General features: G+C 43.7%; 1 protein-coding gene across 1 annotated transcript; it reads right to left on the bottom strand.

Annotated features, from left to right (window-relative positions):
* Positions 1-3,142: 3,142 nt before the first annotated feature.
* On the bottom strand, positions 3,143-4,093 carry LOC309347209 (G-protein coupled receptor 42-like; the record flags this gene model as incomplete). Its single annotated transcript, XM_081871549.1, has 1 exon — positions 3,143-4,093. One exon carries the CDS (start codon positions 4,091-4,093, stop codon positions 3,143-3,145), a length of 951 nt encoding a protein of 316 aa, XP_081727675.1.
* Positions 4,094-17,984: the final 13,891 nt, after the last annotated feature.

Genomic DNA, 17,984 nt, shown 5'->3' with positions numbered 1-17,984 from the left:
TAACACAACACTACCCTGAATATATTTTTGCTCCCCTGGGCTTTCCCAGTGGGGGTTTCATTTTTGTTTTAACAATATTTGTTGGTTTTGTGTTTTTCACCGTTTTTATTATTTTATGTCTTGAGATTGCGGTTTATAACGTGATTAATAAATTAATGGTATTATTAAGACATACCTCTCCCACCTTTCCTCCACGAAGCGCAAAGTGGCCTACATGGTTTCTCCCTGTCTTCAATTTACCTTCATGATGGCCCTGTAGGATAGGATAGGCTGAGAGCTTCATAACTGAGTGGGAATTTGAACTCTGGTCTCCACAGTCCTAGCCCAGCGCTCTAACCACTATGCTATGCTGTCCCTCAGTATTTCAGTCACTCTTATTCTGGGAATTCACCACCACACTCGGGGGAAAACCAGTGCAGAATTTTTTTCCCATATGAACTGGGCCACGAGCTCGGTAGATCTCATGGTTGACGTGCTGGAATCAGCAGCCACACACAGCTACTTCCCCTTCCTCTTCCTGTGATGTCTAGTTAAGCTGAAACCTAAGCTGTTGCATCACCACAGAGTGTATTTTCAGTTCTCTCTCCTCCCTACCCGGTTTCAACTCATGCATTGGAATGGTGACAGGGAGACAAAGTTATGATGTCATGCTGCTACACATTTCCCCTAAGTAGGTGTTAACAGTGAGAAAATGGAGAATCAGGGGGAACCAAGGCTGACATTTGTGGCAGCAAAGGCACCTTCTTTAACAGCACTGGGGCAAAAGGTGCACTATACATTGCAGAATTTGCACAAAAGTAAACCTACAATGCCACATCCCCGATTCCCAACCATGTCAAAGAAATATAAATTTCCCCAGATGGAATACAGTGTTTGTTGCATCCTTTCCTAAATCTGTTGTGCATGTGTGTGTGTGTGTTAGTTATTTGTTTTACAAATAAATCAGTTTAGCTGTAAGAATTAAGCGACGTACATGAATTGAGAAGCAGATGGAGGACAGCTTCACAGGGCAATGGGCCATTATCTTCCATTGGAGTTATTCTGAGAGTTGAGCCATACAGCCAGGAAAATCACGTGATGTCGCTTAGCGTGAAGACTATACCACTTCTACCTTCAAGTATGGAATTGTGACTTTCAACTCTTCCCCCAATGAAAAGCAGACTTTCTGGATGCAGAATACATCTTCCTGGCATTTTTTAACAACATTCATTGATAGGTGTTCTTATCCACCCTTCACCTTAGGACCCCACGGCAGGTTACAACAATATGAAAATGCCATACACAAGAATAGGGAAGGGCTGTAGCTCAGCACTTGAGGTTCTGTTCACAATGCAGAAGGTCCCAGGTTCAATCCCAGGTAGGGCTGGGAGAGACCTCCTGTCTGAAACTCTGGAGAGCAGCTGCCAGTCAGTGTTGGAGAATACTGAGTTAGATATCCCAATGGTCTGCCTCCGTATAAGGCAGCCTCCTAAGTTTATAATACTAAAATCAGTTCAAACAATTTACAATCAAGGAAATAGGGTGGGGTCTGATATTGGTATATTTTAGATGCTAAAATTCAGGGTAAAGAGGTGTGACGTCAGCATGTAATGAAACTATATCATATACAACGAAGGTGCCAGGCACACCTCTGTGGGGAAGATCAAAATTCTGCAGTTTAGGGGCTGCCCCAGAGAATGCCCTCTGCAAGTCTCCCACCCAATGGATTTCCAAAGGCAGTGGAAACATCAAGGGGGGGGGGAGCTCTACCAATCTTCCAGCTATTTGGGAGCAAAGACGTTTAGGGTTGCATTCACATGGCAACTCGTCTTGTTTTTCCTGACCTTTCCCTGTTATTTTCCACATTATATTTGAGTTTTTGCACACTATAAATGCTCGTTTCTGTATTCTTTGAGGAGGGGAGATCATTTCCTTAACCTGGAAAAATCACAGGGGTAAAGTGACAAAATTTGGGTTGCTATACCAGCATAATTTCCACCCCCTGCTGCTTCATCGGGGAACCATAGGGGAACCAGTGCTGCATTTATGTATAAGCTAAACAAGCTATAGCTTAGGGCCCCACTCTCTTGGGGGCCCAAGAAAAATTTTAAGAGGGAAAAACAGAATGGATGTACATTTCCAAAATATAAGATAAGAAACAAATAAAATAAAACCTACATACAGCAATAGTGTTTTGTGCTGTGTAGGCTCCTATGATGTAAGTAATGGGCCCCCAATCATTTTAAGTTAGAGCTTAATAATTATTTCACTATTAATAAGCTTATTTTTAATTGTATTTCAGTTAAACAATTACTTTGATAAAATACATATTTTGTTATGTGCAAATGGCTTTAGATACTGATTAGGTCCATAAATTACCATATAGCATATATTCAACACAAAAAAACAGTGACAATTTTTTATTGACAAAGGACAGCTGGACATATAAAGGGCCCCATTACCTTTAGTAACTTAAACCTAAATCAAACCTAAATCTGGCCCTGACGGGAACAAAAGCACACATATGCAGAACAGCAGGAAATAGCAATATTGTCTAATGATGTTCATTGTCTCTCCCAACCCTGTCTGCAGTTGCTGGGGATTAAACCTGGGACCTTCTGCATGCATAGCAGATGCTCTGGCAATGAGCTATGTCCCAACCATTTCAAAAAGTTTGAAAAAAAGACATCAGATCAGTCACAGTGTAATGTGACATTTTACCCTCATTAGCCCTTAAGTCATATGCAATCCACAATTGCCCTCCCTTCTTTCATCGACCCCCATTCCATGACTCACATCTCTATTTTCATGTCATGTCTTTAAAAATGAGAACATTGTTACGTTTGCTGGTCCCATCTTAATTGCAGGTTAATCTAATAAACTAGTTTATCGTTACCTAGAACAGCTGGATGCTGAAGATACAATTCTTTGACTCAGACCGTCAAACAATCAGGATGATGACATTCAAACAAGCTACACCCATGTTCCGTGCACCTTATCTGTGCTCTTGTTCATGGCTGCTGAGAACATTTGCTCTCCTCATGCCTTTCTGAATTGGCAACATCCTGGCTAATGTACTGTCCCGTCCCAGACTGAAGCCTGCATTTCTCCTAAGGTTTTGGAGGCCATGAATGCTTGAGCTCCAGAAGGAACCCCCCGCAACTCAGGCAATGGCAAGTACTCCCTGGCTGCTATCTCCTTTCCCATGGGCCACAACAATCTTCAGCCGGATGGAATTACACTTCTCCATCATGGAGCGCCATACTTTAGTGATCCCGTCATCCATGGCGGAGGAGAGGAAGAAGAAGATGAAGGGGTCCAGGAAAGCATTGCATACACTGGGCAGCACAGCCACACTGCGCCACCAGACGTTATCCATCACAATGAAGCCCACCACATGGGACACATTGTAAGGACCAAAGCAGAGAACAAAGAAGGAGAGTGTGGCTGTGGCCACCCGCACCGCACGTCGTTTCTTTCTCATGTGGAGATGCGACCCAACCAGGACACGGATGCTGCCAGTGTAGCAGAAAGAGGTGATGACCAAAGGAAGGAAGAACAGGACCACGGACAGCTCCAGCCTCACAGGTGCCAACACTGCCAGCTGCTCTTTGCTGAAGTTGCTGTAGCAAGAGGAGCCATTGCTCTCAAAGACCCTGGACGGGATGTCCCTGTTGGTCTCCAGGACAAAGATGAGAAACCCATGGAATCCGACGAGACCCCATATCCCCAAGGAGACCAGGCACGAGTAGCACGGCTTTTTGTAAGCCTGATAGTGGATGGGATATGCAGCTCCTAGGAAGCGCCCCACACTGACCACAGTCAGGAAGCAGGCACTGGTGTAGATGGTGCCAAAGTGGATCAGGTTGTAAAGGGGACAGACAAAGTCTGGCTTGACCCAGTTCACCTTGCTTATCTCCAGCATCTTGAGCGGTAGGAAAAGGACAAAGACCAAGTCCGACAGGCAAAGGTTCATCATGTAGATGAGGTTGGGGGTCAGGCGAGCCTTGGCCCGGCAACAGAAGACATAGAGGGCCAGAAGATTGGAGGGCAGCCCCAGGAGGATGGTAACCCCGTAGACAACCAACGAGACCAATGTCTCCCACTCTTCCATAGCATCGGGATCAGAGGGCAGGCTGAGCCAAAGGCATTTCCTTTAATCACTGCTTGCCTGCCTGCTCGTCCATTCTCCAGCAACTTCTCGAGTCGTACCGGAGGGGTCCCAAGCTGAGTGCTGAGTAGCTGTGTGTGTGTGTCGGAGAGAGAGAGAGTTGAGACACAGGGAGCAAACCGCGCTTAAGGTGAAATGGACTGTGAGAGATTGTTCGGTGCAGGTGACCATGAGCCAAGGCAATAAAGCCATAAACTCCCGGAAAGCTAGGCAAGAGCAGGAATTGTTAATGGCCCATTGGGCTTTTAAATACACCTAGATTGAATGGTGGGGGTGGGGAGAACAAGTGACTCGGGAGCAGGAACAGACCTCCTTGGACATTTGGAGTTACCTTTAGGGAAATTGTTGGAAGCATCAACTGCGCTCAAGACTGTGGGGCTTTGTTGCCTTCTACAAAATTATGCATCCCTGAAAATCTCAACTAACATTTGACATAAACCAAGCTAATAGCCCCTGGGGTTTTGGAGATAAAGCTCAAATATATGCAGCCATGGGGAAAATAAAGTGCACCCTCTTTTACATAGGTAAAGGTAAAGGGACCCCTGACCATTAGGTCCAGTCAAGGCCGACTCTGGGGTTGTGGCACTCAACTCGCTTTACTGGCCGAGGGAGCCGGAGTACAGTTTCCGGGTCATGTGGCCACCATGACTAAGCCGCTTCTGAGAAACAGAGCAGCACACGGAAACGTTGTTTACCTTCCCGCCAGGGCGGTACCTATTTATCTACTTGCACTTTGACGTGCTTTCGAACTGCTAGGTTGGTAGGAGCAGGGACCGAGTAATGGGAGCTCACCCTGTCACGGGGATTCGAACTGCTGACCTTCTGATCGGCAAGTCCTAGGCTCAGTGGTTTAACCCACAGCGCCACTCTGAGGTGGTGCCAAACACAGAAACCTGAGAGGATGAATCAGAAGACAAGAGCCCCCTGAATCCAATATCAAGGATCCCCTTGAGGAGCCTTTTAGGCTGACACCTGATGATGAAGAAGAAGGTGGTGAAGGCACCACCCTCCCAGTCTTCAAGAGCACCAATGCCAAAAGTGCCAAAAGTGCCACCCGTGTCCCTCCATAACAAACTTAGTTGGTCTCTAAGGTGCTACTGGATGGAATTTTTTTTATTTTGTTTCTTTTTCCCATGACTGTATATGTGAAGAGATTTGATACATTTCAAACTTTGTAAGGTACCTGCCAGGTATGAAGAACCACATTGGAGACCAATCTGTGGGTCCCGCCATCAGCGCCTAAGGGCCTGATGACCTGGACCAGCCTGCTCTGTTATCTCATCTCTGGAATTCTTCCCCAAGGAAGCTTGCCTGTCACCACCCACAGTTTATTTTTAACACCAGGTGAATGCCTGTTTTTCACTGTTTTGATTTGCCATTGCTTTCTCTTGCCATTCTGCTTTTGCTATTTATTGCATCATCATTGTTGTTGTCATTTATTTACCTTTCTTATAAAAAAGGAGGGAAATTGTTTTGGGAGCTTTACCAAACTAGACATTATATCAAATGAGTCTTTGATGCCAGTAGGGAATTATTCCGCTTCTCCAAAGCCAAAAAACATCTTTTAAGAGCAGGTATGGGAAAGCTTTGGCATTGCTGAATTGCACCTCTCATCAGCCCCAGCAAACATGGCCAATCATGGGGGGGGGGGCTGTAGTCCAGCAACATCTGGAGAGCCAAAGATTCCCCAAAGGCAAAAGTGGTCAGAACACTAAATATAACATCGACCTTTATGAAGTAGGCTAGTTTCTACACACACTCACACATTCCTATCTACCGTGCATCTTAGCGAGCAAATGGCATTATCAGGGTGCAAAGACAGCCTGGTAAAAACTGTCAAGGAGGGAGACAAGGAAGGATGATGTCTGGGGAGAAGGGGTGTAGCTTGGGGTTGAGGTGAGATTTGGCTTCCAAGAGGCTTGGGGGCTGCATTTCCTCCTGGGCCTGAAGTTCCCCAATCCCTGTTTTATGGCTGTTATTCTTCCCTTGTGTGCCAGTTTTGAAGTGTTTTTTCTAAGTGAGTAACCAATCACTGATTAAAATAAAAAATAAGTTATTTCCTAATGACTATACAGTCTGATGCCTCAGCTTCTCTTTGCCCCATTTCATACATTATTCTTTGGTTTATTGACTCTCTGCAATTGTTAGCTATACCGCTCATCCTTCCGCTGTTTTAGTCTTTATGGGCCATCATTTTTTTAAAAAAAGCATTTCAAATAATGTTTATTTTAGTGACATATCACATGGCATTATTTCCACCAGGGTGAGAAAACAGATTCAGTGACTCAGTGAGGAAGCATGCTCTGCTGACTGATGGAAAGTTTACTCTCCAAAGAGAGCCAATCAGAAAAGGACAAGCCGGGGAAATGTCCCCACCCCGGAGGTGACATTTCCCTGTTATTTTTTTTTTCCCTTCGAGTTTGAATAATCACCAGCCTACGTGATTCAGTCAAGATGCCACTGTGGGAAACGGTTCTCATAGAAACCTAAAACGCTGCCCCATGCCAGCTCAGTATTGTGTGCCCTGAATGGGAGCAGATCTCCAAGATTTCAATCAGATGTCTGTCCCAAACATGGGCATCTATGCAGGGGTGGGGTGGGGGTTAGGCAAGAGGCAGCCCCTTGAAACAGACCAAAATCCCCAGATACCCAGCTTTCTTCCTTTTTTAAAAGTGAATTTCTAGCATTTCCAAAACCTGAGATATGGGACAAAAGGTACAGGCAGTATTCTTCTGATTTAGGGATGGGGGGAACCAGCTGTTTCCACTTTTCAGTGTTTGTCTCCCACCCAAACCAGGAGATACCTGTGCTTGAACTTGGAATCTTTAACACACAAAGCAACAGCTCTGCCACTGAGCTATGGGCTTTACCATAAGCTGTGGCTGCAGTGACGCAGCAGTTTATTCCCCCAACTGTTAATTTCCGCATTGTATTTGAGATTTCCCATAACATAATAGCCACTTCCTGAAAACAAATGAAACAAGCTGTTTGCAGCCCCCTTAACCCAACCCCCCCCCTGGAAGTAAAGTAACTAAACTTGGGTTTGTATACCAGCTTACAGTTCTTTCCTGCTATTTTCATGGGGGAATCAAGGGGGAACAAAAGCACGGATGTGCAGAAAAGGTACAGGAGAGTGAGGTATTGAAGCTCAGGACAGCAACACCTCTCCCCATATGAACTAACCTTTACCCTGTGATCACAATCTGAGGCCCTACTTTATGTGCCTCCTCAAGAAGTCCAGGGGGTGGCAACTGTTACGGCAAAAATCTGGGTGCGAGGCTACTCTGCCACCCAGCTCATCGGACTAAGTCCGTGGGTCCCTGCGGAGGAAAATGAGCTCAGCCGGAGACAGGAGCAAACTGCAGAAGATCCAAGTTTATTGCGCAACAGGTTCAAGGCGAGATTGAACAGTGAGAAAGGGGTGACATGAGTTTTTGAAACTCCCTCCATGTCCCAGAATACAGTGCAAAACACGTCATGAATACATCACAGAAAGGTGGGGTTACACAGATCAGCACTTCAGGAAGGTGGAGGGGTTACACAGATCAGCACTTCAGGAAGGTGGGGGGTTACACAGATCAGCACTTCAGGAAGGTGGGGGGTTACACAGATTAACATATGGAGGAGGGAGGGGGGAATATGCAGAGCTGGAGATATGCACAGATAAACACTTCCTGGGGATGAGAAAACAATGGTCTCAAATATGCATAGTCTGCCACCTGACATTGCCTGGAGGAAAGGCTGATCAGAGATTTGACCGGATTAGGGTCTTGACACCTTGAGGGATTATGGAGGACAGGGGAGGGGTGATGGAGTCCTAGAGAAATTGAGCAGGCATGCCCCCCCCCTTCCGTAACAGTCCCCCATTCGGAGATAGATTTGCATTAAAGTTCTGTAAGAACTTGCAAATCTTTTCTCCGCACCCTAAATCTCGGTGAAGGTAGGGGTGCCGTGTGAGTGGGAATAGGCCCTAATGGAAAAGGAGGTGGGTTGAGCAGGGAACAAAGGAGGGAGCAACACGGACCAATACAATGTATGTTTATGTTATATAGATATGCACTAAATAATAACTTTGTATCTATCGTACTAGATGTGTGGGTTTGTGCAAACCTGAAGGGGACTTGCAAATCATGCCTCTTAAGGCCATTTGCAAGTATAGTAGTGCAGATAGCTGGATATAGGATATCGCATAAAAGGACACCTGTTGTATTTTGTTCAATAGTGGTCTATGCTTTACATTTAGCAGGAAGGTCCACTACTGACTGGAAAAAAATGCAGTTTGCTTTGTCCCCCGCCATTTTTGTGTTCTCAGGTGTCAAGGTAGCTTTTCTGTGGTCTCACAGTAGTGGCAGTCCCTGGTGAATCCACTTAGGGCTTTCATATTAACCATGTTGCTTGGCACTCACCACAGCTGCCACAGGTTTGGACACGTCCTGAGGGAAATGTCCTTGCCTTGGCTTCCTATGGGGTTTTATTATTGGTCTTGCAGTCATGGGAAGTTGCTCACTTGCACTTTAAGGACCAAAAGCTAATTGCAGCCTGGATACACTTGCCCAATTCAAACTGAGTCCAATTTGAATTTATCTTTCCCCATGGTTCTCAACTCTTCAAACCAATCTGTTAAAAGAAAACCATTCTTAAAGGGGCACTTGTCGAAATAAGTCAATTTAACTGTATAAGGGATCATTCCTGCTAAACCAAAGCATATCCACCTTCATGTATCTTAGAAGCTTCTCCTTGGTAAAGTGGGTTTTAGCACATTTTTTAAAATGGGTAGGGAAGTTGGCAGAGTGCCAGGTGAAACAACGAAATATGGTAATAAATTTATCTAAGTCTAAACATTGGACTACATAATATCCTGATCTGTTAAAAGGTATAAAATGTATGAGGATCCTCCACTGGGGTGTAAGGAATAAGACATTAGACATAAAACACTTACACACAAAAATAGCCACAAAATAGCCCCCCCATTTGTGGAAATGACACACTGTCAGACACATTTCAACATTCCTACGTAATAACACATAATACAAAACGAACTAATTAAATATCAGTTGCATATCTTGAGACAATTGGGATATTTTATATATGTATCTTGAGGTTCAAATGTCCTTGTAATTCAACTCCACCCCCTTTTGTGTCTGTTGCTGTTGCAGGTGGTGGCGAAGCTTTTTCATCATAGGTCTGTAGTAACACATCTGTAGAAGTGACGTCCTGTAAGGGACAGGGTTTTGGAGACTTAAAAGACAGGAGTTAGTAAGGGGAAGGGGCAAAAGGATGTCCTTCAATTTACTTGGGAAGCTGCAAATAATAAAAATCTTAGCGGATTAAGCATTTCATTCATTCCAATATTATTATCACATTTCCATATAATTACTGTTATTATCTGCTAAGTTTGTTTGCTTTCCTTCACTTTGGAGAGAAAGAGAACTGTAAAAAAATACAAGGTTAAAATAATAATAAAACACAAACACACACACACAATGACCTATGAGGAACGAAAAATAAATAAATGAGAGTGTTTCTTGATGTGACAACATCGGCTAGAATGTTAATAGCAAAATACTGGGAAATGACTTAATACCAAGAAAATGAATGGCAATTTAAAGTTGTGCAAGTACCTTGAACTAGCCAAAATGACAGAATTAATAAGAAATGCTTAGGCAAAAGGTAAACAAATACCATTCCACAAACAATGCTTGGTTGTGCTTCGATTAACTTCATAGACATCATGGAAAAACGGATTAAATAAATGAAAACAGATTATTTGTAACTTAAAAATGCTGTTCCTAAAATGCACACAAACAAAGTCTGTGGTTTAAATCCCATTGGGGGGGGATGCTTTGATATTTACCTGTGAAAAGAATTTGGCATGTTAAGATTTGGAACCTGGAAAACTCTTGACTTTTGATGGGCTAGTTTTTGTTGTTGTTGTTGTTGTTTTGTTTTAACCCTTTTGTCTTATGAAGCCCCTGGAGCAAAGGACACATTAAGGGTGATTTCCTTCAGTGGTTCCAAGTTTTACATAAGGAAATTTGGATAAGTTTCCCCCTGCAGCCCAAGCTCCTCTCCCCCCCCTACAGTTCCCCCCTTCTTCCGTCCTCTCTATCTCTCTCCCCCTTTTTTGCTGATCTAGCCTCTGTGCATGTGCAGAGTTCATGTCTCAACAAATCTTTTTTACTATTGAAATGTTGCATCTTTTGGCAAAATTAGAATTTGAATAAGGGAAGAGTAAGGAGTAGATTTTAAAAGAGGGTTAGATTTAAAACAAAAAAGAGAAACTCAGCAATTGAAGTATTCACCAACAAAAGCTAGTAATTTCAGCCCAAGCAAAGAGACTGCTTCCTTTATGTACAGTAAAGGGCTAATATCCCTCTGGCCATTCGCGGAACAATGCCGCGCCCTTATATATGGAAAAAAAATGACCAGAGAGTCAGAATTCATAGGATTTATTTTATATATATATATATTTATATTTTTTAACATTCTAAGTTTTCGGCCTTACCATTTGCAGACAAAAATTTTCCTGCCCCTTTATTTACAGGATTGGTCAAGGCCCATATGTATTTGTCTGATTTTTAAATAGTAGACAAAATGATAAACACTGTAATCACTCAAATGCTTGATATTACCAGTTGTGCTTCAAAACATCACAGCTTCACCTCTCACCTTTTTAAAACTAAAGAGCAAAGCTAGGCTGAATTTCAACTCCATCACCACACCAGAATTTAAGAATTACCCTGCAATGCTTGCGGACACATGTCCTTCCACACAGCCACAAATTGGGAGAGTTGAAAGGGACCCTGGGGTCATCTAGTCCAACCCTCCAAAATAAAGGGTTCACAGCAAGATTTCACAGCAAGATTTGTACTACACACACATACTAAGGAAGAGGAAAATAAAAATTCCCAACTTTATACAGAACCCTTTAGCAGATCTTGAGATTAGTTTGAGTTTACTTCCTTAGACGTGCAAGTTCCTTAGAGTGCAAGTTCCTAGACAAATGATCTTTAAAGAAAGATTGAAGTGAACATTTTCTTAAGATAGGGAGAGGATCTCTTATAAAGCATAGTTAAAACAGCCATAGATTTGATTTAAAGGGAATACAAAAGTGACAATTTTTCCTGAATTTGCAGAGGAATAGTAAGCCTAATCTATGCCCCCCCCTTTTGCAGTTTCCTTTAAAGGAAGCTTACTCGGAAGTAAATTTACCTGGCACAGAAGAAGAGAAGAAAGAAAAAAAAAACTGAAAGAGACAGAATGAAACAAGGGGGGGGGGCATTTTCTAAGAAAAGAGGCCTGATATCAGGAGCCTTACAATAACTCTTCTGTCCAACCAAATCAAAGTTAAAACTGGACTCAGATATTTTCTTAGAAGGAAGACCATACTTTCATAGGCATGTGCTTCATGAAATAAATACACTGCATTTTAGCTTGAGAGAGCAGTTCTGCTCACCTACACTTTTGCAGCAGAAACATCTAATTCACATTAGAAACATTCACATTCCAAAATAGACTGTAGACTCACGATCTGAAAAGTTGCGGCAAAGCAAGAGGTGGGGTAAACATTTGCACCCTTCATTCTCATTTTGTCTTATTTAGGACTGATAAGGTCCAGCATGGCTTCCTTAGATTTAAAATTTTAAAGCAAGCTTGCAGTTTAAACTATGCGCGCTTAAGAAAGGCAGTCTGTCAGAGACAGAAGGAACAGACAACACACATAACAGACAACATGTAAACACACATATTCTCATATATGTATTAACACACAACACACATAACAGACAACATGTAAACACACATATTCTCATCCTTTAGTTGGTTATTGCAAGGAGTTGGGCTGCTTCCTTTAGCTTCATTAAGTGAAATTAGTAGGAAGGTCCCACATGGTTTTAAGAGCCTCCTTGCCTCTTCAAACACCACCAGTTAACCAGCCGGCCAACGCAATTCGGGCTTGGCGGAGGCGGTGCTGGCAGGCCAGATTTCAGAACAGAGGTTCTCTAATTTTGCTTCGATAATAATTTGTGCCCAGGAATCGTCTTCCAATACGTGATGACAAATTGGAGAGGAGAGTCAGGGTCCTTCTGAGACTGAGATGGCTTTCTAGAAGCCTTCTTCCCAGAGTGAGCCCGCTTGCGTTTGGAAGCCTGGGTACCCATTTTATGTTTTACGCGTGTCTAGACAGAAAAAGGGAAGAGAAAGGGCAGTAAGGATTGGTATATCCAGGAGATTGATATACTTAATACGGGATTTATAGTAAAGAGGGGTCTTTAGTCGCTTGGCAACTTCCTTAGAGGGTTTTTAAAGAGCTCTAGCTATCCGGTATTTCCTTCCTATTTCTAAGTCCGTGGGTCCCTGCGGAGGAAAATGAGCTCAGCCGGAGACAGGAGCAAACTGCAGAAGATCCAAGTTTATTGCGCAACAGGTTCAAGGCGAGATTGAACAGTGAGAAAGGGGTGACATGAGTTTTTGAAACTCCCTCCATGTCCCAGAATACAGTGCAAAACACGTCATGAATACATCACAGAAAGGTGGGGTTACACAGATCAGCACTTCAGGAAGGTGGAGGGGTTACACAGATCAGCACTTCAGAAAGGTGGGGGGTTACACAGATCAGCACTTCAGGAAGGTGGGGGGTTACACAGATTAACATATGGAGGAGGGAGGGGGGAATATGCAGAGCTGGAGATATGCACAGATAAACACTTCCTGGGGATGAGAAAACAATGGTCTCAAATATGCATAGTCTGCCACCTGACATTGCCTGGAGGAAAGGCTGATCAGAGATTTGACCGGATTAGGGTCTTGACACCTTGAGGGATTATGGAGGACAGGGGAGGGGTGATGGAGTCCTAGAGAAATTGAGCAGGCATGCCCCCCCCCTTCCGTAACACAACACAAGAGCGGGTCTTTTGTGGTGGTTTCCTGTTTGTGGAATGCTTTCCCCAGAGAGGCTGACCTGGTGCCTTCTTTACATATCTTTAGGCGCCAGGAAAAAAAGTTTGTCTTCAACTAGGAATTTGGGTTATTAACATTCTTTGGCCTTTTAAATGGGTCTCTAAGAGGGGTTTGTTTTGCTTTTGTTTTATTATGTATTCTGTGTTTTCATTCTGTACAGTGGTACCTCGGGTTACATACGCTTCAGGTTACATACGCTTCAGGTAACAGACTCCGCTAACCCAGAAATAGTACCTCGGTTGAATAACTTTGCTTCAGGATGAGAACAGAAATCATGCGGCGGCAGCAGGAGGCCCCATTAGCTAAAGTGGTACCTCAGGTCAAAAACAGTTTCAGGTTAAGAACGCACCTCCAGAATGAATTAAGTACTTAACCTGAGGTACCACTGTATTTTTATGTTGTGAACTGCCCTGAGATATTCGAATGAAGGGCAGCACACTAATTCTAACAACAAAAACAACAGTGTCCAGTGATGTTCATTGTTGTGTCACACCATGTTTACTGGAGCGAATGATATTTAGCATGACATGCCAGTACAGTGGTACCTCAGGTTACAGACGCTTCAGGTTACAGATGCTTCAGGTTACAGACTCTGCTAACCCAGAAATAGTACCTCGGGTTAAGAACTTTGCTTCAGGATGAGAACAGAATTCGTGCGGCGGCAGTGGGAGGCCCCATTAGCTAAAGTGGCGCTTCAGGTTAAGAACAGTTTCACGTTAAGAACGGACTTCCGGAACAAATTAAGTTCTTAACCCGAGGTACCACTATGTACTGGTCTAAAAGCCACAGTTCCAGAGTGTTGCCAGTAGTTCAGGCATGTTATTCTTCACACATAGCTGTACTTCCCTGTGAAGTTTAACGAGCAAGCCCTCTTCATGGTGAACTTTGGAAATTGTAGCTCTTTGAGGGATCTCCTAATTGATGGACAGCGTCTTGCAATAAATAAAAAAGACCACACAGAGTCAAAGGTCCAAAAGAAAAAACTTTTACTAAAATGGCAAAGGCTTGTTGCAAAATCTTCAGAAAAAAACTTCAGACACATGAGGTACAAATGAAAGTAAGAGAGAGATACAGAGTAGCTCACTGAGTGCAAGAATTTATCTCTACTGGCTCAGCATAACCTTGAAGTAGTCATTTGCATCAGAAGTGAACCTTCTAGAAGCTTCCAGAATTTCCCAGCACTTTCCAGTTTCTGCCCTCAAAGACTTTAGTCGTGACACTAATAACTCCCAGCACACTTAACAAACTGCAGTTCCCATGTTTCTTCAGGAAACGCCGTGACTGTTAAAGTGGTCTAAGAGAGTTTTAAATGTATGGTATGAATTTAGCAAAAAAATAATGTTTGCAAAAAATCTAATCATTCCTTCTTCCCTTAGTAAGGTAAGATAAGGGGGATATGCTTGTCAAAGTGAGCTACAACCACCACCAGACCATGTAAAGCAAGTATCTGGATTAAGGACCATCTCCAGATGACAGGAATTAGCCCTAACCCAATTTAGATGATCCCCCCCCCAACAACAATGTCTCTGTCTTATTTGGATTAAGTTTCAGCTGTTGTTATTGCTGCTACCTTTAATACCAACATTATCCATTCAAATTTAGCATATGTTGCCTTTTCAACAATATTATCCCCATATGAGGTAAAGTCTTCTCATTTAATTTTGTGTGTGTTAAACAGCACAGCAGCAAGACCATTATAAAAGCTAGCAACCCACAGGGGCTAAGAGTCTTCACAGCTTCTGGAAGTCTAATCCCCAGGCTAATCCCCAAAGAGTGTGCTCCACAGATAACTATGTACTTTGCTACACTACATTTAACTGTCCGTGTGTGTGTGTGTGTGTGTGTGTGTGTGTGTGTGTGTGTTTTCCACCCTGTCAACAAAACAGCTTCTTTAAACCAGTAACACATTTACAGCAGGTCATCGTGCTGAACGATTGCATGGCATTTAAAAAGAAAAATGCAAACACAATCGCATTAACTGATAAAAGTGTCTGAAGATCAGGATTGGTTGGAAGGGAAAGAGGGCCTCTTAATGAAGTGTCTGACACATGCACAGCCAATGAAACAGTAATATTGACTTGCTGGCGTTTCATGGCTCTCCTGCTCACAGCTGTTGTTTGCATTCCCTCCAGCTTGTTGCAGAGGAGATCTAGCCCGCTTCTAGAGTGTTTGTTGGTTTGCTCACTCCTGTCCCTGTTAATAGCCTATAAAATGCTTCCTTTGACAGGGCCTCCTGCTTCCCCATGCAGGAAGGGTATGAGAACTGCTCCCAACATGCATGTCCCAGTTTGCACACCCAACACTAAGGCAGGCCACAAGAGATAGATGGGAAGGAACAAGGAGGTGAGCTTTGCTGAGAGCTACATCCTGATTAAAGGTAAAGGTAAAGGGACCCCTGACCATTAGGTCCAGTCGTGGCTGACTCTGGGGTTGCGGCGCTCATCTCGCTTTATTGGCCGAGGGAGCCGGCGTACAGCTTCCGGGTCATGTGGCCAGCATGACTAAGCCACTTCTGGCGAACCAGAGCAGCACACGGAAACACCGTTTACCTTCCCGCCAGAGTGGTACCTATTTATCTACTTGCACTTTGACGTGCTTTCGAAGTGCTAGGTTGGCAGGAGCAGGGACAGAGCAACGGGAGCTCACGCCGTCGCAGGGATTTGAACCGCCGACCTTCTGATCAGCAAGTCCTAGGATCTGTGGTTTAACCGACAGCGCCACCTGCGCCCCTTACATCCTGATTAGGCATCAGCAAATTTGCCAATTTCAGTTTCTCTCAGTTTCTCATTTTGTCCTTCCTTATGTTCGGTTCTCCACAGCAGCGTGATGGTGTGGTGATGATGATGGTTTTAACAGTCCTCCTGAAAACCCTTTAGTGTTTAGTTCATATTTCTCCCAATGAAAAACATTTTTAACCGTGTTTTGCCTAACACACACATTTTTGCAGAGCAATATTCCCCAGTAGAATCTGTGTGTGTTTGTGTGATTGTCACAGACATATGCATTTGTGTACACAATACTTGGTCAGAGAACTGCATTGCAAAATTCAGAATTTCAAATGATGGCTGTGTTTCTTATTATGGTCTTAGTCTTTAAACTGGCATCTCTCTGTAAAGCAAGGTACAAGGTACAACGACCACCCTAATGTGTAGATTAAGTTTATGTTTAGATCCATACCGTGAAAAGTTTCACAGTCTGATTTTTCACAGTCTGATTTTTGTATGTTAGATTTCTATAAAAGTGACATTTCTATAAAAGTTTGTTCCAGCATCTTTGAGCAGGTCCCACAGCCACTGACACCCAATGCCTCAGAGCTTCCTCCAGGGGGTTGTGGTACAATAAAATTTGGGCTCTGATCAGAGTATTTCTGCTCCCAGGTTAGCCCACAGAGGCCCTAGAATGGAAGCCAGTGGCCAACTAACATTTTGAGCCCGGAATCCTAAAACTGTCATGGGCAAACCAAAATACCCATTTCACAGAAGCAATTTTGTGATTTTCAGATTTCACACAAAAAACCCCAAAGAAAAACACCTACACATCCCAAAAGAAATACATAACAGACCAACCAAAGCAGGACATCCCCACTTGCCAAAATATCTCCACCAACCAAAGGAAAAATAAATCATTAAGAGGGGCAAGGGGCACTGGCAGGTGCCAAGAAAGTATCTGGGGATGCTGTAGTATTCATGAGCATCATGTTATAGATCCCAGGTGTAGGTGATGGTCCACTCAAGTTTGGGAGAAGGCCATGGGTGGTGATGGGGTCCCTGCTCAGTGACATCCCTAGCTGTTAAGATCTAAAACCTCTACCTGGGGTGGGGTGGGGGAGTGGCAGGCCTGAGTCAACAGAGGTAGCAGTCTGGATACATAGTCTTGGAAAAGGCTGAAGTCATCTTCCACTTGATTTTCCTGGAACCCAGACGTCACAGATTTACTTATTTTTATTGTTTCATAACCTCTTGCTTTCAAAATACAAAACAGTGTCAAGCTCCTAACTGTACAGGCCAGCAAAGTTGTGAAAGATGGTCTATTTACTGAGGAAGACAGGCATTGTGATATTGCGACATAGCTAAATAGGTGCAGTTGGGGAAGTAAGTTCCTAGAAGTGAGAGCAATGTTCGGTAACACACAAACACACACTGGGGCAAGGACTGTAAAAGAGGGGAGAAAATCTGTTCCGTTCCTTTTCTTATCATTTTGTAAAATTCCATGTATACATGCAAAGTATTGCACTGCAATACAGTATTTGTAGCAAAAAAATAAAACAAATCACATACTTGTGCAGCATAGGTGTTTGTTTTTAACCCCCTCCAGTCCATGATGCTTACTGTAGGTTGTTAGGGGTTTGAATAGGTCAGTTCTCTCATCCCTCCATCAACTCACCCAGTTTCCTTCTCCATACGTAAGAAAAGCCTGCTGGATCAGGCCTATGGCCCATCTAGTCCAGCATCTTGTTCTCACAGTGACCAGCCAGGTGCCCATGAGAAACCCATAAGCAGGACCTAAGTACAACACCACTTTCCTCTCCTGCATTTTCAGACATCCAGTATTATCGCCTCCATCTGTGGAGGTAGAACATGGTAGCCAAGGATAGCCTTATCTGCAATGAATTTGTCCAATCCTCTTTTAAAGCCATCCTACCGTATTTTTCGCTCCATAAGATGCACTTTTTTCCTCCTAAAAAGTAAGGGGAAATGTGAGTGCGTCTTATGGAGTGAATGGCACTGCGCAGAGAGGGAGAACAGCGCAGCGGCCCTTCAGCGATGCGCCTGTCCTGCGAAGCCAAAGGAGGAACAGAAGGGGCTCCTTGTGTTCCTCCTACCACTTGGCTGAAGGGGCGCTGCGCAGTTCTCCCTCTCTCTGCAGCGCCTGTCCT

Source organism: Podarcis erhardii (assembly GCF_964252035.2).
Source record: "Podarcis erhardii genome assembly, chromosome: 7".
Classification (NCBI taxonomy): domain Eukaryota; kingdom Metazoa; phylum Chordata; class Lepidosauria; order Squamata; family Lacertidae; genus Podarcis; species Podarcis erhardii.
Note: the sequence above shows the minus strand (reverse complement) of the source record. Positions and strands in the feature narration are given on the sequence as shown.